The sequence below is a fragment of the Magallana gigas genome, chromosome 5 (genome assembly GCF_963853765.1).
Source record: "Magallana gigas chromosome 5, xbMagGiga1.1, whole genome shotgun sequence".
Classification (NCBI taxonomy): Eukaryota; Metazoa; Mollusca; class Bivalvia; order Ostreida; family Ostreidae; genus Magallana; species Magallana gigas.
The window spans coordinates 54,343,745-54,366,563 of NC_088857.1; the positions used below are offsets into that span (position 1 = coordinate 54,343,745).

General features: G+C 36.3%; 3 protein-coding genes and 1 non-coding gene across 5 annotated transcripts; 3 read left to right on the forward strand and 1 right to left on the reverse strand.

The window, feature by feature from the left end:
• Nucleotides 1-410: 410 nt before the first annotated feature.
• On the reverse strand, nt 411-7,475 carry LOC105318775 (outer dynein arm-docking complex subunit 4). The gene is made up of 12 exons (XM_011416048.4): nt 7,096-7,475; nt 6,822-6,953; nt 6,561-6,714; nt 5,376-5,437; nt 4,315-4,480; nt 3,668-3,886; nt 3,276-3,483; nt 2,619-2,705; nt 2,323-2,519; nt 1,486-1,554; nt 1,026-1,347; nt 411-726 (listed from the first exon to the last, which is right to left on the reverse strand). Exons 1-12 carry the CDS (start codon nt 7,210-7,212, stop codon nt 666-668), a joined length of 1,794 nt encoding a protein of 597 aa, XP_011414350.3. The 5' UTR covers nt 7,213-7,475; the 3' UTR covers nt 411-665.
• A 4,580-nt stretch (nt 7,476-12,055) lies between these two features.
• LOC117686547 (heat shock 70 kDa protein cognate 4) lies at nt 12,056-15,502 on the forward strand. Its single transcript, XM_034461664.2, has 7 exons — nt 12,056-12,213; nt 12,522-12,736; nt 12,855-13,060; nt 13,258-13,425; nt 13,531-14,083; nt 14,203-14,604; nt 14,825-15,502. The coding sequence occupies exons 2-7, from the start codon at nt 12,526-12,528 to the stop codon at nt 15,262-15,264; spliced, it is 1,980 nt and encodes a 659-aa protein (XP_034317555.1). The 5' UTR covers nt 12,056-12,213; nt 12,522-12,525; the 3' UTR covers nt 15,265-15,502.
• Nucleotides 14,648-14,742, forward strand: LOC117686548 (small nucleolar RNA SNORD14). Its single transcript, XR_004599702.1, has one exon. It is a non-coding gene; the product is annotated as a small nucleolar RNA SNORD14 (small nucleolar RNA).
• A 2,646-nt stretch (nt 15,503-18,148) lies between the features above and the next one.
• On the forward strand, nt 18,149-22,414 carry LOC105325887 (uncharacterized). 2 transcript variants are annotated; one of them, XM_011425627.4, is made up of 3 exons: nt 18,149-18,749; nt 20,550-20,699; nt 21,683-22,414. In XM_011425627.4, exons 1-3 carry the CDS (start codon nt 18,557-18,559, stop codon nt 21,829-21,831), a joined length of 492 nt encoding a protein of 163 aa, XP_011423929.1. In that variant the 5' UTR covers nt 18,149-18,556; the 3' UTR covers nt 21,832-22,414. The 2 variants fall into 2 exon arrangements, with proteins under 2 accessions (XP_011423929.1, XP_011423928.1); XM_011425626.4 differs by lacking the exon at nt 18,149-18,749 and adding an exon at nt 19,515-19,858.
• The last annotated feature ends 405 nt before the right edge of the window (nt 22,415-22,819 follow it).

The window sequence follows — 22,819 nt, forward strand, 5'->3', positions numbered from 1 at the left end:
CAGGCCTTTAACAATGTCAAGTGGCCGGTTTTCTGCTTTAACATACTCTAGTATTGTGGGTTTTTTTTTAACAAATCGTGCCTTTTTCTTATCTTTTGTACGTAAGTTGATTAGATTCTGTACATTATATCACATATATATTTTTGAAATTTAAATGAAATTTAATTACCTTTTTATAATTATAAAAAAAATCAATCGTATTTGATATACTTGTAATTTTTCAAAGCCATGAATTTTGCATTTTAGTCTTGCACATTCTAAATTAGCTACATGTATATACAACATTATAAGCTCTTTGGTTTATTTCAATTGATTTTTGAATTACAAGCTTCTACATTGTAAAACAAAATCATTTACATATCTTACACCTGTCCGTTTGGCAGTACTGAATAAAAATAATAACAGTGTGATAACAATTGTACAATTTATTATATAATACTGATGGTCTGTCTGGCAGAAGTTGATAAATAACAATAATAATACCTAAAGATTTCACAGCTGTATAACACTAGTACATTATACCATACTTGGTGATTGTTTGGCAGTATTAATTTACACTAATTTAAGTTTGAGAATTAACAGTTGTACTTTCATTTGTGATCATTGACAAGTTAACAGATATCTCCGGTTGTTCAGTTCTTCACTCGTCTTTCACTCTGACCCGGTTACGTTGTCCCCTCCTTCTCTTGCTCTTGACTCTTGTTGACCTCATTATCTTCATCAGCTCTAAAATTAAAATTTTTTTTTTACTATCTTAATACTAAAGAGCTACACTTTTTCCTGCTATTGTACAAAGCAATAATGAAAACTAGATTTATAAATGTGTATAATTATCTGAATGATTCAAAATTTTTGCATATAATTCCTTCGCCACTGACTTCTAACAATAAAGGGACAAAATTATTGTACAATATATAGCGTTATGAAGCACAGTAATACTTGGATTGAAAAAAGGTGGTGGATAGTTTTCCTGTCTGATATCTCTGATTAACAATGATTATCTGTTAAATGGCAGTAATCCTTACACGGTGTCCTCTTGAGCTGGGCTCCCTTCACTCTTGTTATCCGCGGCTTTGGTTTCCGATTTGGCCTCTGATTTGGTGACTGACTTGGCGACAGACTTGGCGGACTTTGGGCTCTCTTTCTGCTCAGTGGCAGAGGCTGGTTTACTTTTGACGCTGGCGTTGTCTTTGTTGTCTTTGTTGTTGGTGGGACTGGCGGCGTTGTTGTTGTTTGACGTGTTCGTCTCACCTTCCGCGGGCTTGACTGACGTGGAGGAGCCTTTGGCTATCTTGTTGTTGACATCATCAATGGCCTTCTTGATGGCTGACTCTGCTGAAGTGTCTCCTGTAATAGGAAGTTATGACTGTGGTAAGTTTTGTCAGAACTGGTGAGTATTCAATCAAGTTCAGTATATCAAGGTATATAATCAAAGGTAACTAACTCTAACAGAGTTCATAACCACTTGGTACTGATCATCCATACCTTGTGTTCTGGCAAGGTCCAATGACAACTCAAATGAAGACAAGGCTGCACTCAGGTCTCCAAGTTTCACTGAAAACAGAAAAAAGCCATCAGAAGCCAACATGAATGATCCATGCATACCCTTTAAGTTATCGCCAGTTTAAGACTTATCATTAATCCCTTCCCTAGCTGCCTCACCAAAATACTTGGATAACTCTGAAATGCCTTTAAAACACTTGAATCTTTTGTCAAAATAATATGTAATGGAAATGTCGTGCTTTCTACATTTCAATGAAGGAAGGTTGGTCCTTAAAAATATCTTTGGTTACTGACAGACTCACTCTCTGACTAATTAACTGTCACCACAGACTTACAATCTGTCAGGAAATTGACAGACTTACACTGTCAACATAGATTTACACTCTAACTGGGTCACTGACAGACTTACAACCTACAAGGTCACTATCAATTCAGACTTACACTCTGACTGGGCGACTAATACTGAGGCCTGTAGAGACTTACACTCTGACTGGGCGACTAATACTGAGGCCTGTAGAGACTTACACTCTGACTGGGCGACTAATACTGAGGCCTGTAGAGACTTACACTCTGACTGGGCGACTAATACTGAGGCCTGTAGAGACTTACACTCTGACTGGGCGACTAATACTGAGGCCTGTAGAGACTTACACTCTGACTGGGCGACTAATACTGAGGCCTGTAGAGACTTACACTCTGACTGGGCGACTAATACTGAGGCCTGTAGAGACTTACACTCTGACTGGGCAACTAATACTGAGGCCTGTAGAGACTTACACTCTGACTGGGTGACTAATACTGAGGCCTGTAAAGACTTACACTCTGACTGGGCGACTAATACTGAGGCCTGTAGCTGCCATTGTGGTTCTCCTGCCTCCTCTGCCAGTGTCAGTGACTTCTCGCCATGCTCTTTGGCCGTTTGATATTTTCCCATCTCCAGATAACATCTGCCGATTTCGTGATATAACCATGTGCTCTCCAGTGCAGACTTTGATAATGGTAATTTCTTTTCCCATCTAAAAGGTTAACAAAACAAAATTTAGCAAAACACATTTTATGTTGCTGCTTGCATGCTTTGACAGCTCATTAATAATATTTTTATGGACGTTACTCACACTGTGATGGCCTGGCTGTAGTCTCCCTTCCTGGCGTACACTCGACCCAGATTATCCAGACCTCTGGAGCACGCCTCCTCCATGTCACTGGAATAGACATCAAGTATATAGCTATCAAAACTACTCCAGCTAAACAAACTCATATCATTGAAAAAGACAGATATAGCTATCACAAATCGTCCTGCTGACAGAAATCATATCATTGAAAAAGACAGACATAGCTATCACAAATCGTCCTGCTGACAGAAATCATATCACTGAAACAGAAAGACACTATAGCTATCACAGATAATCAAATAGCTAAGTGAAAATCATATCATTGAACAGAAATCATATCACTGAAACAGAAAGACACTATAGCTATCACAGATAATCTAATAGCTAAGTGAAAATCATATCATTGATCAATGAAACAGACAGAAACTATAGCTATCACAGATCATCTAATAGCTAAGTGAAAATCATATCATTGAACAGAAATCATATCAATGAAACAGAAAGACACTATAGCTATCACAGATCATCTAGCTTACCAATTAATATCTTAAATCTCTCTCTCTCTCTCTCACTCATTCTCTCTCTCTCTCTCTCTCTCTCTCTCTCTCTCTCTCTCTCTCTCTCTCTCTCTCTCTCTCTCTCTCTCTCTCTCTCTCTTACTGTTCCTCCCCAAGGTTGTAGTCTATCTGATGCTGTTCCTGCGCCTTGTCATAGCTGCCCAGTTCTAAGTATGCATTTCCTATACAGCTGTGTAAGTTAGCAATGACTTCCATCTTGTTTGGTACGATGTCCTCCGTGAAACCATTGACGGTGTTCAGACACCGCTGTGCCCGTTTCAGACTTTCTGAATACTTGCCTTCCACTTGAGCTGTAACAGAATATTAATTTCAAATTTTTCAATAAACATTGCACTGCTTACATGTATCTACTTTGCTTTAGTGAAATCACTTGGTAACCCATTCTAGAGAGTACCTAAGGGCACACTAAAGATGCAAGGACATCAATTTTGTTGAAAAGTCGATAAATTCCTTTAATTTTTAAAACATGATTACCTTGGTCTATCCTCTCGAGTTCCCTGATGATGTAGTCATTGGGTGAAAGTTTGGCGGTATTAGAGCCCTCCGACCGATTCTCTCGCTTCATCATTTGCTTCTCGTGTTTACGCGCGTACATTGGCTTCTGTTGTCGCCAGAAATCAGTTCTTGTGTCCAGGTAGTTCAGGCCCTGGGAGACCAGCCCAGAAATTGTCTTACCCACTGGTGTGTTAGGATCTGTGCCAAATATATAAAGGTACAATAAAATCATAAAATTGTACTTTCCCCCCCGCTCTGTTCCCTAGCTAGCTATTTAATGTGTACAAAATTAAGTCAGATCATGTTTTTATGTGAATTAATTAAATTGGTTTAATTTATTACTGTAGATTACTATATTCCTTATTGTCTGTGGGTCCGTAATTCCCGATATTGTTATTTAGTATCAAATGGCAAGGATATAAATTTTTATAAGCCAAAATTCATTTACAATGGTTGAAAACTGTCAGAAAATTCTAGTGAATTTTCATGACTTTCCATGGATATTTATTCCTCACAATTAATTAGGAATCTACAGTATACAACTCCAATATATGCTTGTATTGTAAAAAAATGATGTATCTTAATGTCAATATGTTTAATATAAGGAGCTATCTAGTGCTGCCTACCTGTTTCTTTGAGTAGTTTCTCCAAGTACTGCCGGTCCCCATACAGTTCCCCCAGCAGCTGTTTGATTGTCTTCTCATTCCCCGCGGGTCGACTGACCTCCAGTTTTTTCTGGGTTTGCATGCCTGGGCGGCCATATGTGTTGTATGCTGGCTTCTTGATCTTTTTCTGAAATTGACACAAAGTTGGCATGCATGTTTTGTTTATTTCTGGTGGGTATTTTCTGTATTGCATGGAATAGTGGACAATTTTACAAATGGTGCAAGAACAATATATTCTAAGGGCCATGTTCCAATGAATTTAGATGTAGAGACGGTTGTGTGTGTGTGTGTGTGTGTGTGCGTCCTTTATAGTTAACTGAACATTTGTAACGTGAATGGTTTGGAATGATAGTCCACTGATGTTTAGTCACAATGCTCCGTCCGAGATTTAAGATTTTACTTTTATCCTTACAAATGACCATCCTTGTTTGTTTCTAGGATGGTCTAAAAAAAAATAAAAATATTGATGGATAAGAATTAATATCGTTATATGCCAAAGTTTATAAAAAAAATCCAGTTATTTCTCTTTTGAACACATTGAAAAATTAAGATGCTGGGTTTTTTTTCCACTTCTTTCTTTTAGCATTTTATCAAGTATCTTCGACAGAAAAAACTTGTGAATGGGATAGATTTTTTTTTAGATTTAATACAAATGTATGATATGCTTAATATATTAAGTATTATTTTATAAATAAATTTATATAAATTTAAACATATTTTGTTTTATTCATATAAAGCAAATATTTGGTATTTCTGGCAGAGTTATTGGATAATTTTTGCCTATACACATGTATGTACTATCAAAACACTAAAATTGAGTTTATGTATACTTGTATAGTGTTGCATTATGAAATTTCAAACATATCAAGTGCAAAATGACTTGGTATACTCTGATCTTTTAAAATCTCCAAATTTTACAACCAAAATATATTAAATTCACCATACAGCAAAACAGTTAAAGCTTGCTTGATGAATATAAAAAATATACAGAATCATCATCTCAAATAAGATTTACAATGTACCTCATCTTGTTTGGCGAAGAAAGAGAGATCCCCCTCTGTGGTAAGCTTCACTTTTTCTGGGGCTACAAAATAGAGGCAGGGGAAGTGTTGCAAAAAACGTATCTATATATCGCATAGCACCCTAACTCCGTCACTACCCTAACTCCATCACTTTCGGGAAACTCCTCGCCGTTTGAAATCAAGTGCGATTATGACGTCATTTTTTGCATGTCAAAAATCTTCAATCAAATGTCAACAATTAACAACGGTTAAATTCAAGAATGTGTTCAAACATAACAAAATTACACCCTGTTCATTTTATGCAACAATAATTGCGTGAAATCAGCTAACACCTTTTTACGGGTGCACTAAAATAACGATATTTCTGACATGCAGCCCATTTGATTATTTACTGTGGTCAGTCATTTTAAGAGAGGTCAAGATGAAACATTTCACATGTAATTTATTTTTTATTTAAGTTATTAATACATTTTTTTCAGTCCGCAATAGCGTTTATGCACTACACTGATGATAACGTCAAATCGCTCATGCCGTAATTTTTGCCTTATACAGGGTTACAGATATATACGGTATGTCGGTATTTAGAATATGCTTCATTTATTAAAAATGTAATAAATAAATAATGTAATCATTAATATATTCATTATTGATATGATATATTTGAAACATGTAAGGACAGATATCAAACGACATCCATACATTCTGAAAAGGTAATTGTGATTGTTGTTACAAGGACCAATTTTTTTTATTCTGGTGATCATTTCACTTCGATGAAATGATATACAATTTAAATTGTATACACCGATTTTACTTATTATAACTTGGCCTAAAAACAAGTTGAGTTTTAACTAAATTGTTAATGTGTCTTCATTCCCTGGCGTATCATAGATTGGGTGATGGAGTTAGGTTCATAAGTTATGATAGCATGTGCGATAAACGTCGTATTCAGAGGGCTGATCTGAATAATAATAAAAATATTTTTGTTAATAATTTATAAATTATAACGTTTCATGTGATATTTAGTGATTGCAAATGATAAAAACTGCAAAAAATAATTTGCAGAGAAACGCGGACTGTTTTCTGCTTGTGGTGACGGAGTTTGGGTATTCGGGGATAATTAATATTTCATATTTACTAATTAATGTAGAAAAAAACATTAATTCTTTGCCCACACTCTGTACATACCCCCTACTGAGTTATCAATGGCCTCCTGGGCCTTCTGTATCCCAAGGCGGAACTCCTGCAGCTCTGGTCGTAATTTGTGACCTCTGTGGTAGAAAACGAGGGCCAGCTCAAAATCTCCTTGGTAGTACAATGCCTGGGCTTTTTGGTAAACTCCCTACAAATTGTCAAAAGTTCATTAATTTGTTAAGTCCCACAAAAGGACGGGTGTGTGATCACAAATGAAAAGTAAGAAATGTAAGTGAAACAAGGCTGATAATTTACCTTGTGAAAAGTTTTATCCTCCGCTAAGGAGGATTCAGAGTCGGCCAAGGCATTCTCTGTATCTCCAAGCTGGAGGTAGCATTTGGACCGACAGACCAAGGTGTTTTTGTCACCGGGTTGTAGCTCAAGGGCCTGGAATAAAGATCGTTAATCTAATTAATAGTAAAAGAACTCAAGTATTCGAAAGCTTTAATAGTTAACTTGCGTAAACCTTCTGTACTTTTTAAAACAAGCTAAACTTTTTGAGAAAAAATATCTTCAAACCAGAACTTACGATTGTGTAGCTATCAATGGATTTCTTGTACTCTCCTTGTTTGAAAAGAGAATCTGCCTCTGCCTTGTAGATTTCAAATGTCCCTTTAGGGCCTTCGGATTCATCGCCGTCGTACATTTTTGCTCACTTCACAACTTTCACCAACCTCCTCTCAAAACACCAGTGTAAACTTCCGGTAGAAATTACCCTAGCAACCAAGCACGCGCTGAATCCCTCGAATTTCGGCGCGTCAACAAACTTTTTTTTCCTGTCAGCAAGTTTATCTATTTAAGATGATTGATTCTTGAAGATTTTTCTACTTATGCAAAATGGAAGAAGAATATTTCTTGAAATATTTGCATGGTTAATCGTGTCCAGTTAGATATGTTTACCCGGCATGCATAATTTTAATGAGGGGATTAATGAACACTAATCCCTCCGACTTCATTACAGTCGGTGATTATCGCTGGTGTAATCCATTCTCACTAATTCCCTTCACAACATTTAAAGTTCGTCATCGTTACGGCCTGTTAACACGTGCATAGTCTGCTTTAAAGTGAAAAGGAGAGAGAGAGAGAGAGAGAAAATCACGAATAGATCTTTCACTTTTGATTTGAACATATTTGTGCAAATTACACAAGATTCTTACAATTTACATGTTCCTCTCTTAATCATAGTATATACAATATGCACAATTGCCATAGTAATATTACTGGTTACTTAAAGTTATTGACTACTATAATAGTAATATTCATAAAATTTAATATGCATTTACAAAGTATTGGCGAATATTGTTGCTATACGGTATTAAAATAGCAATAATAAAAAAGAAAATTAATTATTAATTAAATCTCGTAACAAACTCACTACCTCAAAGAAGCCAAATTTAATTATAATTGGTTCTTCAAGCCTATTAAAAAGTAATTCAAATAGATAGTTTCTCGCATTTACATAATTCTTGCATACAAAGATTTAGAAAAAGTAATAAACATCCTCCTTTTGACCACAAATACAATTAGGTGATTCAATAATGTTTCTACTGTTCAGATCATAATTCAAAATACAGATGTGTCTCAATTTGCATTTTCGAACGTGAAAAGCGGTGCGGATCAGAAATCCTTGGCTAGCGAAGATGCTCAATTTTGGTACATTTAATATGTAAAATATTAATAGTGTGTTTACCAAATGCAAAATATTTCGGAGGTTGAGGACTACTTTCAGTAATATTTTTCTTGAATATTTTGAGTGACGTTGCTTCTCTAACTTCTAGTTTTGAGAGAATTCACCTTTAATGCATGTAATTATGATAATATAATTTAATTCTGGTTGTAACGCGCTTTCTGATTGGCTAAAAAAAAATTTATATTGTATAAAGAATGTTGCCCACGTCATAGTAAGACTAACGTCAAAAACGTATCAATACGCCTGACGTTACGGTTAAATAGTGTATGATTTTACGTCATTTTAAAGGTCAAATGACCATTTTTATCTAAAATGAAAAAAATTTTTATAAGCAATGAATTCAATATTCATTCAATAGTTTTATACGATATAAAATAGTTTGAAACAGTTTTACGCTTTTTTATAAACCGCTTCACGGTTTATAAAGCGTAAACTGCCCGAAACCATTTTATATCGCATAAAACGAAATTTATCATTCATAAACCAAGATTCCGTAAGGTTTGTGGTTAAAGGGAAATAACTCAAATATTTCATTGTTACGTAACACCAACTACGCTTTATTTCATCTATGACGTCAAAATTTATATGATGTCATAATTGGTTTATTTTTTTTTATTTCGCGGGTTTTGTTCATTTTTTGTTTCATTGAAAAAAGAACGGTTAATCAAAAATAACAGGACACAAGACTTTTATCAGTTTTCACAAAAACAAAGTTCGCATCAAGGTATTGAATAATGTTTAAGAAACACCAAATTACACATACCAAGATACATGTACGTTTTCCTGAAATCGGTGGACTTGGATATGTTTTCGTTTACAATAGTAGTCCAAAATTGACACAAATAGTTCATCAGAATTTTTTAAAAAAAGGAATCATGATATAAATAGTGATGTTATTTCAGAACATTTTAGGCATAAATAACCTCCATAATAGTCACATTTAAAATGTACACATTTTCAGGAAATTATTTATATTTCATCAACATGAAAATTTGAAATCATGAACTTTGTCCTTTTGTAGTTTCAAAACCGTTAGGGCAAAATCATTTGAATTTCATGAAAAAAAAGACTTTAGTACATTGAAAGCCTAAAAATGAAAGCCGTAAATCTTACTTAAGTTACTTATATCATTTAATTACACGTACCATTGTGGACTGTTTTTTATTACTCATATTTACATTTCCCAATTCCCAGTGTCTTTGTGATAACACTACAAATCAAATTTGTAATGGTCATGTAGTCCAATATATGTACATTACAAATGACGTAATGTGGGGCGCAAGCGGGGTTTGTTATTAAACGAATAAAACTAACTCAAAAGTGTTAATAATTTAGTATTAATATAACAATTTGTGAAAACTTAAAAAATATAAGTAATAAGGAATCATTCTTTGAATATTATGAGGTGCTCAAACACGGTCGGAGGGGATAAAGCCCTTCCTATATACATGTACTCTTGAAAAGTCATAATTTTTCCAAAATTGCTTATTTTCCGTCTATTTGACCTATATTCTTCTTAATCATCATGTTATCTATCATAATCAAGTAATTTTCGGTTGATTCGAGAAAAAAAAATTAAGATGTAGTGAGCCTTCTTAAAAAAAAACAGGATGGTCCCAATTTTTTGGGCGTTGATTTTAATCAACTCTCCTATGCAGTTACTCTGACAAACCGAAAGTGAAACAGTGTTTGGACCAAAGCACAAATCATCGCCGCTGACAAAAATTAGTTCTTGAGAATAATTAATAAATCCGAAATAATGTATGCTAAAGCATTGTTTTTCAAGGAAACATATTTATAAATACCTTGAAAATAGTCAGATTTTAAATGGTACGAACAATTAAGATATTTTTTGTAGTTGTATGTATTCTTACGCCAGAGTTCAATATAGTCTCGTTCAATTCGGCGCTCGGCTGTCTCCGTAAATCTCCGACAAGCAGAGAGTCTCTCTTACAATGTACTTGTCGGAGATTAACGGCGATAGCCGAGCGTTTGGTTGAACGAGACGAGAGTTCAATATTGTTTGGATCCATAAATTCTCAAGAAATGTTTATATCACTGATACATAGTTTGATTGAATTTATTATATCTTTAAATATTATTTAACATGATTCATATGGGGTTTTATCAACATTCTTGTGTCGAAAAAGTCCGAAAATTCATATTATAAAAATGTGCGTAATTCAAATACAGATTGGAAACCACCTGTACTTGTCATGCAAAATAACATATCATTGATTTTAAAATAAATAAGCATCGATAAAACCAACTCCCGTCAGTTCTTCGGTACTTTGATTTCTATATGTTTGTACTTTTAAATGCATGAAGAATCTTTTCGCAAGCATGCCTGCTGACATCTTTCCTAGCCAAGGGTTTTCGGTCCACTCCGTTCCGTGGGGAGCGAAGTGGACTGAAAATCCGTTGCTAGCGAAGATAGCCTGCTTAGTCCACTTTTAAACTTGAAGTATCGAAACATTTTTAATTTTTTTTTTTAATATTATTTTTTTCCTTGTGTTTCGTGGTTTTAAATCGCGAACAAATATATTCTGTTAAGTTAACCCTGTTGAACATAATATTTTTGGTGAAAAAAACCCTTTAATTTCGAACCAAACTGTTATTATCATATTGATTACGTATATAGACAATTTAAAGCGCAAAATAGTCTCGAAAAAATTGTGCAGCTTTAAATACAGAGATTTTCTTAATCGAGCGTAACCCCACGGTGTGTGCAAAAAAAAGTTGTGTAACACGCATCGATCAGTCATCTTTGGCACAGTGCACGCGCGGATCCAGAAATTTTAAGGGATATCTCCCCTTTCTCACTCTTTCACCCCCCCCCCCCCAAAAAAAATCTCATATGAAAGAACATTAAAAAATGAATAAATACAGTTTTTGGTTTTTTTAAAAATAAAGTAAGAACCCCCCTTTCCGTGTATGCGTATGCATAAAAGGGTTTTCTATTATATTTCTATATACCTCTCTAAATACCGTATCTAAGTTTAGCAAAGAAGTGGTGCGAGGTCAAACACCTAGATCTGCGCATGGTGTCTTTTTTAAGATCGTATTGTACTTGCGCAATCACCGCGCCGGGCACGTGTAAAGCCGCGTGGTTAAAGATATTAATTGTTATCATCCGAAAATTCTCGAAATAGAGTGATATTTGATTGCAAGTTTGTAATTCTCCGGATTCGCCATTCGTGAACATTGAATTGATGATTTTCGACTATAAAATTTAAAAAAATAAAACGTAGAATTGAAGAGGTAAAAAAAAATAATTATACATCGATGTTATTCCTCTCCTTAAATAGGCATATGTCAAGTTAATATGATAAGTTTACATGATTTTCCCGTTTTTATTTCTTTTTCTTTTCATTTTGTGGTGGTGGTGGTGGGCGGGGGTGGGTGGGTGGAGTAAGTTATTAAGAAGAAACAAACAAAATCAATAAAATGTATAATCTTATTTTCATGCACTATTATCGCACAACCTGCTTGAATAGGCCTTTATCATGCACAGATATAGAGATATAATTTTACAAAGTAAAATTAACGAAAATATTTTCCGACCCCCACCCACCCGTCAGGCAAAAATATCCCTTGCCCTTGGATCCCTCCTCAACTTCTTGGAAATAAATCTGGATCCGCGCATGTATATGTAATTTGTAAATAAATAAACCCGGAAGAATGATAAATCCCTGATAAAACAACCATTTTCACGGAAATATATTTGTAATCGTAAGATACAAAAGAGAAAGTGAAAGAGTGTCCGAGAAAATTCTAGAACCGCGGGTAATTTTGTATCACGTGGATCTCGATATGTGTTTGTATTGGATACGAATATTCTAGACCTTCATTTGTGACGTCACATCCTCCTCTAGTATTAAAGATCGGGACACGCCGGGCGTAAGAGCAGACCGGTAAAATTAAGTAAAGGGGAAAGGGGAAGAAATAGAACATCAGGTATGTCGATCTTAAAGAAAGTTAAATCCAAAGACTTTGTAGAGCATGATATTTTGTTCAGTTGGATAAAAATTATCATTTTCTTCAATTTTGATAAGATTTTCATTCAACCCTTTGTGAGCCAGCACGTGCTCATTACGTGGGGACTAAAGGTCTTGTTATCTACAAATATTGCATTCTTTGTTAATTTTAAAATAATGATAAAAAGAAAAATTATTTGGTGGTTCAGTATCGGTTGATTTATCGATTCTATTATCTGCTTCTTTGTCTCAAATTTGTATTTTAAACTCGGAGATATTTTTTTTCAGCAACATGAGCAAGCCAGCACAGCAAGCCATTGGAATAGATCTTGGTACCACATATTCCTGTGTTGGAGTATTCCAGCATGGGAAGGTGGAAATCATCGCCAACGATCAGGGTAACCGAACCACCCCCAGTTATGTAGCGTTCACAGACACAGAAAGACTGGTCGGCGACGCAGCCAAAAACCAAGTCGCCATGAACCCCAACAACACAATTTTTGGTGAGGAGCTTGTTCATGTGTCAGTTTATCTGATAAACATGTTCTCCATCATTTTCCATTAAGTAATCTCCGTCTTGCAGAATTAGAGTGTTAACCATTGTTTGCTTCCTCATTGTAGATGCCAAGCGTCTGATCGGCAGAAAATTCAACGATGCTTCAGTACAATCCGACATGAAACATTGGCCATTCACAGTGATCAATCAAGCAAGTAAACCCATGATCAAAGTCGAGTACAAAGGGGAAGAAAAGACCTTCTCTGCTGAGGAAGTCTCATCCATGGTCCTCAATAAAATGAAGGAAACTGCAGAAGCATATCTTGGCAAGGTATGCATATCGCATATTTACTTTACAAATAAATTTGAATTTTTATTTTTGAAAATTTTATCTTGAAATTTAAAAATGGGTGTACTTTCACTTTCTGGACAGACAGTTTACACCAAATGACAGGGTTTTTTTTATCCCAATTTAGAGAAAGTGTACGTTTCTAATTTAATAAAATGTGTGGTATTTTCACTTTGCAGACAATTAACAATGCCGTCGTCACAGTCCCAGCTTATTTCAATGATTCCCAGCGACAGGCTACCAAGGACGCTGGTACTATCTCAGGATTAAATGTACTACGTATCATCAACGAGCCAACAGCAGCCGCCATTGCTTACGGTCTTGACAAGAAAGTTGGCAACCAATCAGTAAGTTTGCATGGTAAATTGAACTTATGTTTTTCCTTAAATTCTGTTGACCATTGTTTGTGAAGTAGTTCTCTTTGTGATGTACATTACTTCCTGTTTTTGTAGCAAGGTGAGCGCAACGTTCTGATCTTTGACTTGGGAGGAGGAACCTTTGATGTCTCAATTCTGACCATTGAGGACGGAATCTTTGAGGTGAAATCCACATCTGGAGACACTCACTTGGGTGGTGAAGACTTTGACAATAGAATGGTGAACCACTTTATTCAGGAATTCAAGCGCAAACACAAGAAGGACATTTCTGAAAACAAGCGAGCTGTCCGACGTTTGAGGACAGCCTGTGAAAGGGCAAAGAGGACCCTGTCCTCAAGCTCTCAGGCCAGCATTGAGATTGACTCTCTGTTCGAGGGTATCGATTTCTACACAAGTATCACCAGGGCTAGGTTTGAGGAGCTGAATGCCGATTTGTTCCGAGGCACCATGGAACCCGTGGAGAAGGCTCTGAGAGATGCCAAGCTGGACAAGGCCCAGATCCACGACATCGTCCTGGTCGGAGGATCCACACGTATCCCAAAGATTCAGAAACTACTTCAGGACTTCTTCAACGGCAAGGAACTGAACAAATCCATCAACCCTGACGAGGCTGTTGCTTATGGAGCAGGTACGTCATGCAAATGACATGAGTTACGTTTATGTCATTTAATGAAAGAAAGAAAAAAAAACAAGTTTTCTTTTTGAGCAATTAAATGTTTAACTTATCTGTATGCTTGTACTTCACAGCTGTCCAGGCCGCCATTCTCTCCGGAGACAAATCCGAGGAGGTACAGGACTTGCTCCTGTTGGATGTCACCCCCCTGTCCCTGGGTATTGAAACAGCCGGAGGAGTGATGACCAATCTCATCAAGAGAAACACCACCATTCCAACCAAACAGACGCAGACCTTCACCACATACTCCGACAACCAGCCAGGTGTGTTGATTCAGGTGTACGAGGGAGAGCGAGCCATGACCAAGGACAACAACCTACTCGGAAAGTTCGAGCTGACTGGAATTCCCCCCGCACCCAGGGGTGTGCCCCAGATTGAGGTCACATTTGACATTGACGCCAACGGTATCCTGAACGTGTCGGCTGTCGACAAGAGCACAGGAAAGGAGAACAAAATCACCATTACCAATGACAAAGGTAAATAAAAGTTTTGAGTTGTATATCCCTGTTTTTTTTGGTAATGTAGTGATGAAAACTCTTTCTCCATTCGCGGTTTCCACCAGAGGGCATTTCATGTCCGAAGATGGCTTAATCCTTCCTTGGATGTCTGAGCATTGCCAAGTCAAATTATTGTGAAATACAAATTGAAAGAGGAACTTTGTCTAATATATATTAATAACATTGTATTCAATTCCAGGTCGCCTCAGCAAGGATGAAATTGACCGTATGGTCAATGAAGCTGAGAAATACAAGCAGGAAGACGAGAAGCAGCGCGAGAGGATCGCAGCCAAGAACGGGTTGGAAAGCTACGCCTTCAACATGAAATCCACCGTCGATGACGAGAAACTCAAGGACAAGATCAGCGAGGGCGACAAGAAGACAATCCTTGACAAGTGTGAGGAGATCATCAAGTGGATGGACCAGAACCAACTGGCCGACAAGGAGGAGTTCGAGCACAAACAGAAGGAACTGGAGGGAGTCTGTAACCCCATCATCACCAAGCTGTACCAGGCCAGCGGTGGCGCCCCAGGGGGTGGCATGCCCGGAGGAATGCCCAACTTTGGTGGTGGAGCCCCAGGAGGTGGTGCCCCCGGCGGTGGTAGCGGTGGTGGACCCACCATTGAGGAGGTCGACTAATTATCTAATACTCAATGCTGTACGGGAAAAATTGACTTGCTACAACGTGTCCTTTATTACTTATCTCAATGCTATCAAGAGAATAAAAGACTTGTTAACAATCTCTACACCATCAAAGGAGAATAAGACTAATTTAATGTGTTCTGATATACTAATCTCTTATTATCTATCGAGAGAAAATTGACTTGTTGCAATGTGTCTTTTGCTGATGTTGATTAAAAGTTGAAAAAAATTGAAACTGAAATGATTATGAAGGAAATTCAGAAAAGAATGATGCCGAATATTGATAAAGAAGTAAAACCTTTAGAAAGTAATTACGTGGGCCTGTATGCCATCATATTTATGCGTTCGAGTCAATTAGTGCTTGCATTTGACGAGAGGTTATAATATATGCATGCGCTTTCTATAAAGTAATATTTCTTTCATAATTGCGTGGTGTTTAGCAGCATCAAGGCGTTTCTGCATGATTCAAGTTGTCGCTCTTTATATCGGGATTCCTACAACTACAGTAGATTGCCCTGCTTGTCAGATAGGGTGCAGATATTATAAGCATGGCAAGTCTTTCACGATGATCTCCATTTCTCTCAAGGTACCTCACTTCATTAAGTCTTATACTTGTGAAAAAGATTTTATAATGCTACGCCACAAAATGCGATATGGCGATTTGAAATGTCTTGATTTGATTAAATATAGTCAAAGCGTAGTGGTTATCGGGCTTGTTAAACGCGATCCCGAGTTCAAATTCGCCTGAAGCTTGTTATGTGTAAGCGAAATCATCCCCCCACCCTCGCCAAATAAAGGCTATTTGAAATGTACACTAGCTTGCATTGATGCCTCATACTATCTCTCATTATCACCCGAAGAGCTCAAAGATAAAGAAATGAATTAAATTTTAAGCCAAAAATATTTTGATTTTGCCCTACTGATTAATGGACAACGACCAAATTCTATTGAAAATGTTAAGGCAGTTTTAATGGTAATTTAAATGCAGGCGTTGAATTGATGCAAGACTTATTGCAAGAACTATTGTAATCGAAAGTTCCTCAAGTAAAAAGGTGGCAGTGTTGATAATAAAACATTTTATTTAAATTTACCTTTCTCTCAAAACTTCGTAAATTAAACATTTAGTGTGAGTAGAGTGCGGAAATTTATTAGTTGATGTTGATCAATGTGATGCAGAGAAGGAAGCTTATATAGATCATGTACTAGAAATTATTTGACATTTTACTACAGTCTGTGTTCTCAATGTAACTATGGTGTTGATCGATCACTGAAGATTCCACACATTGTACAGTTAAGGAGTTTGTATGGTGCAAGGACAATTTAACTATGTAACATAATTTATATCAGACATTTAAATGCTAGATCTGCGTTTGAGTTCAGCTTTTAAAAAAAAAGTTTAGGAATGCTTTATTCATACCCTGAAATTGGTTATATATCGTGAATCGATATTTGTCCTTTTCGTCATTTTGTATCGCCAAAGATTAGAACTGTCTAGATGCTAATCGAGTTTAAACTGAAATAGTACAAGATCATTGCTGAAATGAGCAATATCATTTACGATTGTTTTACTTTTCATTGCCATATCTTTTTCCTACTGTTATAATAACTAATTCCATATTCTTTAAGTATCTATCTATACTACATATATGTACTGTATTAAAATAATAGATTCGAATTTTTGGGCTTTAATATCAAAAAATCGTAAGAGTACGGTCTTTTGTTTTATATAATTTAAACATCATCGGTACTTGAAGATTACCAATTTATTTTCATTTTTCTCAATCAAGCTTTGCTTATTAATAATCAACGAAAATTCTTTTTTAAAATCCGGAAATCATCTGGATTTTTTGGATTTTACAATCTTGCGCATTACATTCACAGTAAATCACAGGAGGCTCTTTAGTTTATGTTTCCACAATATCACATTTGCATGGATAAACTCAGACACGAAAATACAAATACGTGTTAATTTTCATTGGAAATCTGCTGTATATCCTGTTCATAAAAGAAAATACGGAAGATAACTCTTACTCACTGCATATAATATGAAAAAGACTGAGAGTTCCAAAATGTCAACATGGTGTGTAAATTTGAAGAATTTTTTAGTAAAAAACGTTGGTGAAAAAGTGTTGAATTCTTCATTAATATAAATTAAATTTTTAGATGAAAGGTATTTACAGTCTTAAAATGTTTTTTTTTTTATGAATAATTTCACTGTTATTTTCAATGCAGATTCATTAATTTTCTTTCGTTTCGGGGCGATTATGCAATTGCTACTTTACGGGTATACGGGAGACATTGTAACTCTGGTGAAGGCCTGTCCCCATGCAGACACAGTTAGATTATCTAACTAAGCAGAGTGTAGTGAAATTAATAGCATTATTGTAGGCTTAAAGATTGGTTATGTATATGTAAACAATTAAACAATACGGTGTGTCGATGTATCTATTTCGTATATATATGTCCGATATCATATGTAATGTCAACCCGTGCACGCACGGGTAAAAGTCTAGTATAAATTTTAGAAATAAATGCTCTTTTCTATCAATGTGTATGGAACTTACATGTACTTGTACCCTTATAGAGGAAATCGTTGTTAAAGTGTTAAACAAGCGCATGATATAAACTATAAACTGGAATATGTAATAATTAGCAAACGCGTTCACTTCAACATTCTAGAATAGGTATTTATAAAACAATACAGTTATTTTAATATTAGTGGATCATCATTAATCGCAAAAATAGACCAAAATTATGTCCCCACCAAAAACAGCTATATACTAGTATTTTAAAGAAGTCAGAGAAAGAATTTGCGCTGCTTGATGACATTTACAAAATGATGCAGCACTGGCAGTGTGTAGATGAAATAATACATTTCGTTTTCCAAAACTTAAAGCTTCAAACTTAAAGCTACAATAAAAGCGCTTATATTTTTTGTCTCTTGAAAGTATTTTTTTTTCATCACGCCCTTGTCTAGAGTTTGAGCGCCATACTTGAAATTTAATTGTACTCGCGCATTGTGGGGGCTTATCAAGCCAACATTACGTAGGCTAAAGAAACAGTACTAAGAAAAAACAGAGATCGGTGATGTGTTCTCTATTAACTACCGTGCATCAACACGTGCAGTTATGCTTCGTTTGAGACTTGGGTTCAGAAGATAAGATCTCTACAATACGTTTTCAGTTTTGAGAGGAAAGTTTCATTTACAGGATAAACAAAATCATCGTAATTGGGAATAGTTTATGGCTGCGGGCATCACATCCAATGGCCGTGGAATTTCTCAGGATCTATGGAAGACTTTTTAGACGTCCGGTCTACCCCTAAGTTGTCGTCTGCCGTTCTGGTGACTGCGGTGTTTGTCCACGTGATCGGATTCTCGTCCATCCATTGGTCGGACGGTGGTGTGTTCTATACCGGACTTTGGAGGGCCTGTTTCCTGACCGTGCCCGGGTTTCACTGTAGACAGGATCCGTACTCAGCAGGTGAGTCATATCACAACAGGTGCGCGTGAATCCACCACTATCCCGGGAATACCCATCTGATAGAGTCGGTGTCTGCACCATGTTGGTTTAGCAATAAACATTATTTCTATCGTCATAACGAAACTTGAAATAAGCTCTACATTAAAAGCTTATATCTAGCATAAAAACGTCTTTATTGCTATCATCTGTATAAAAAGATAAAACAACTCTTCTACAAATAAATATTTATTTGTTATTAAAACAAATACATGATTGTATATCAGTATCTATTAACTGAAATCGTTCTCAAATATTTCTATAAAGCAAAACATGATACATGTATGTTTAATAATAAAGGCAATGATGACATACTCAAATAAATCTAATTTGACCTTTACCAATGACCTAAACCCTTTACTGACTTGTAATTACGACATTGACCTTTCACAGAGGGATATAAACTTTTCTCTGTTTAGTTTAACAGAAGTGTTTTTAGTTTACGGTTGCTGGTAGACAGACAGAGAGACATTCGGACAGACGGACGGACAAAAAGACAGAGAATGGCAGACTTCCAGCTGGAAATATTAGGAAAGCTATCACCTTGAAATACAAATTATCAACAGTTACTACTATACCACTGGTGATATACCACCCCACCCCCCTCTCTCTCTCTCTCTCTTTCTCTCTCTCTCTCTCTCTCTCTCTCTCTCTCTCTCTCTCTCTCTCTCTCTCTCATAAGGTGAAGGGGAGGGTTCAGATTGCTATTACAACCGTCATCTCCATTTATATAAAGCAATGTTCCTATTAGGTGGCGCTCTATAATGTCCTCCGGCTCAGGTTTGATAAATGTTGGTTTTAAAGTTTGTATCCCCCCAGAGGAACCGTATAACACAGAATTAAACAACTGTTACTTGTGAAAAAGAAGATGGCGGGGTTTAGAAGCGCTGGGACTCTGGTAAAGATCGTCTTCATTTTGGTCATCTCCGCCGTCTTATTCCACTTGATTGGTTTCTCCACGGTCAGTTGGTCACACGCCCACTCGGCCGATCAGTATGGGCACCGCCATATTACGTATCTCGGGCTCTGGATTGCTTGCGATCCGCACTGTTTCCGCTTATCACCAGGATTTGGTAATTAGATCATTAATTAATTATGAAATTAAATTATCAGTGGTATTTTAAGCTTTTTTATTATAAAAATTGATATGGAGACGAAAATATTAGAAACGATTCCGATTTTTCGCAAAATGATTATGTTTTTTCTGACTCAAAGATTGATTTGGAATCGGTTTTGACTTTCGTTTAATACGGTAATCATTTGAGTATATTAGTTTTGTGTTACGATTGTCAAATAACGTATCTAGCCTTTGTCAGGCACGTAGCAACGGGTTGGGAAGGGGGGGGGGGGGGCTGGGGGAGCCAAGTCCTCCCTTTTTTGATAATATGTGACTTTTTAAAATTTTTATTATAAGAAAAATACGCGTACAAACATTTTAACCCCTCAACTTTTTGCCTGACCCATCCAATTAAAAAAAACAACGGTACGTCTGTTAGTTAGAGATATCAAAGGTTTGCAGCATTACACACTGTAGGGATATATCTCCTCTCACCTAAAGGGAACGCTCACGTGTAGGCGTGTATAAAGAATCTCCTCATCCATCGTGGTTTAGCCAATTAAATGGTGAAAAGAACGGTTAAAGGGGGGGGGGGAGAGAAAAAGTCTCCCTTTCTTTGAAAGAGAAAGACAGAAAGATTTTACCAGTTGAAAACCTTGCATGTTGCATATAACCATATGACCTTTACCTCTCTTTTGTTTCCACAGGTTGGTTTGGGGCTACACAGGCGCTTGAGACTATTGGATTAGTCGCTGGGTTTATCGGATTAATCCTGATCGTACTGTACATCTTTATCAACAAACTAGCAGGCAACCGGACACTCTTTATCACTAGCCTGGTCGCAGTAGGAATAGCCGGTAAATGAACTTTTTAATTACATAATCTCTGTTATATATATATACTAATATATTTATTTAACTTTCCCGTCTTTAATCAACATAAACACATTCACAAAACGACCAGAGGTGAAATAGAACATCAGGCAAATAATTGGTTGTTACCTGGTCACGTGACGAACTGGTTCCCCTCAATTAATTTACATAGATTGCTCACACTTCACTGAGGATTCACTCGTATAAATGACAAGTATGGACCGTGTTTCTTAATTTGTGAAGGCAAAACATTCGTGGAAATCGACGAATGTAAGGTATCCACGAAAGTCACGAAAATTGAGCCACCTCCATATTTTAGTGATCTTAGTCATAGGCGTTCAAAGGAAAATTTCGTAATTAATACAGTTTGATCGGTCAGCTCCAGATAAAGTAGCTAAATATACTAGAGGTGTTAAAAATAATCTTAGTCTTAATGGTTGATAGAAATACAGGTATCTTGTTGGACCACAAGGATTTTCTAAAATCTCATCCACACAGTGGTTCTATCGTTGGAACAATTGACATTGATAAATAGCGGTCTCAGTCTATAGTCTCATTTTATGCTAATAAAGTGTTAGCAACGATAGGTAAATTTAGTTACAAGAATATGAACATCACATTGTGATCCTAAGGATGTTAGTAATAGACGATGCATAAACAGCAAGTTTGTCTTGTGTATTGTTTCTGATGTCTTTCTCTTTGATATACCCGCATTGCAATTTCTAGTTTCACATCACTGATAATTTTTCTATGATGTACCCCTATTTCTATATCTTATAACACGTACAGATCTTCTACAATCCAATCTTTCTCTTTGATATACCCGCATCACTGATTAATTTTCTATGATTTATATACCCCTATTTCTATTTCTGATAACACATACCGATTTTCTACAATCCAATCTTTCTGTTTGATATACCCGTATTGCAGTAACTAATACCACACACCGATCTTCTCTACTTCAGCCGGATCTACGCTGCTGGGGGTCGTTATCTACGGTGTGCACGGCAGCGCCCTCTCGTGGTCGTTTGCTCTGGCCGTTATAGGTGGACTATTGTACCTAGTGACAATGGCGCTGATGCTTGTCCACGTCAGCAAACCCAACGCCATCTGAGGAGTCAGCAGGAGCATATGTCACCGATAAAGTGCCGAGGTCTTTATAGCTCTCCCCTAACACATCTCACTGGAAGAACATTTAAAAGTGCACAGAAAATACCCAACAGCGAAAATGAATAGAAAATGATGTATATACTTCAGGAATATATGTATATATTGAAAATTTATAAATTATGAGCGAGAGTTCTACATACGTGTTTGTTTTCAATGCAAAGAAATTATTAGCATGATATATTGAGTGATTGCATATTTCTAACCCACAGCCACCGCTCTACCACTTCACTGACTCAGTCAATAAATTCACAACTACATCAACTTATGAAAGTATATCAACTACTATATTGCCATCCCATCATTCAGGTAACCCCACCAGCCTGTCCTTTTTTAATAGTAACACCGTTATTTTGCCTGTCCTTTATTATAAACTGTAGTAACACTGTTATTTTCCCTGCCCTTTATTTAAGTATTACCGTTATTTTGCCTGTCCTTTATTTTAGCAACACCGTTATTTTCCCTGTCCTTTATTATAGTAACACCGTTATTTTGCCTGTCTTTTATAATAAACTGTAGTAACACTGTTATTTTGCCTGTTCTTTATTATAAACTATAGTAACACCGTTATTTTCCCTGTCTTTTATAATAAACCGTAGTTACACCGTTATTTTGCCTGTCCTTTATTATAAACTGTAGTAACACCGTTATTTGCCTGTCCTTTATTATAAACTGTAGTAACACTGTTATTTTTGCCTGTCTTTTATTATAAACTGTAGGAACACTGTTATTTTGCCTGTCCTTTATTATAGTAACGCCGTTATTTTGCCTGTCCTTTATTATAAACTGTAGGAACACTGTTATTTTGCCCGTCCTTTATTATTACTAAAACCGATTTGGTTTGACTTTTCCGATCGCGTCGCGTTCAACTTTTTCAGCTACGTCATACATAAACAATACCCGCACCTTAACCACAATTTTTTTATTGGTGGATT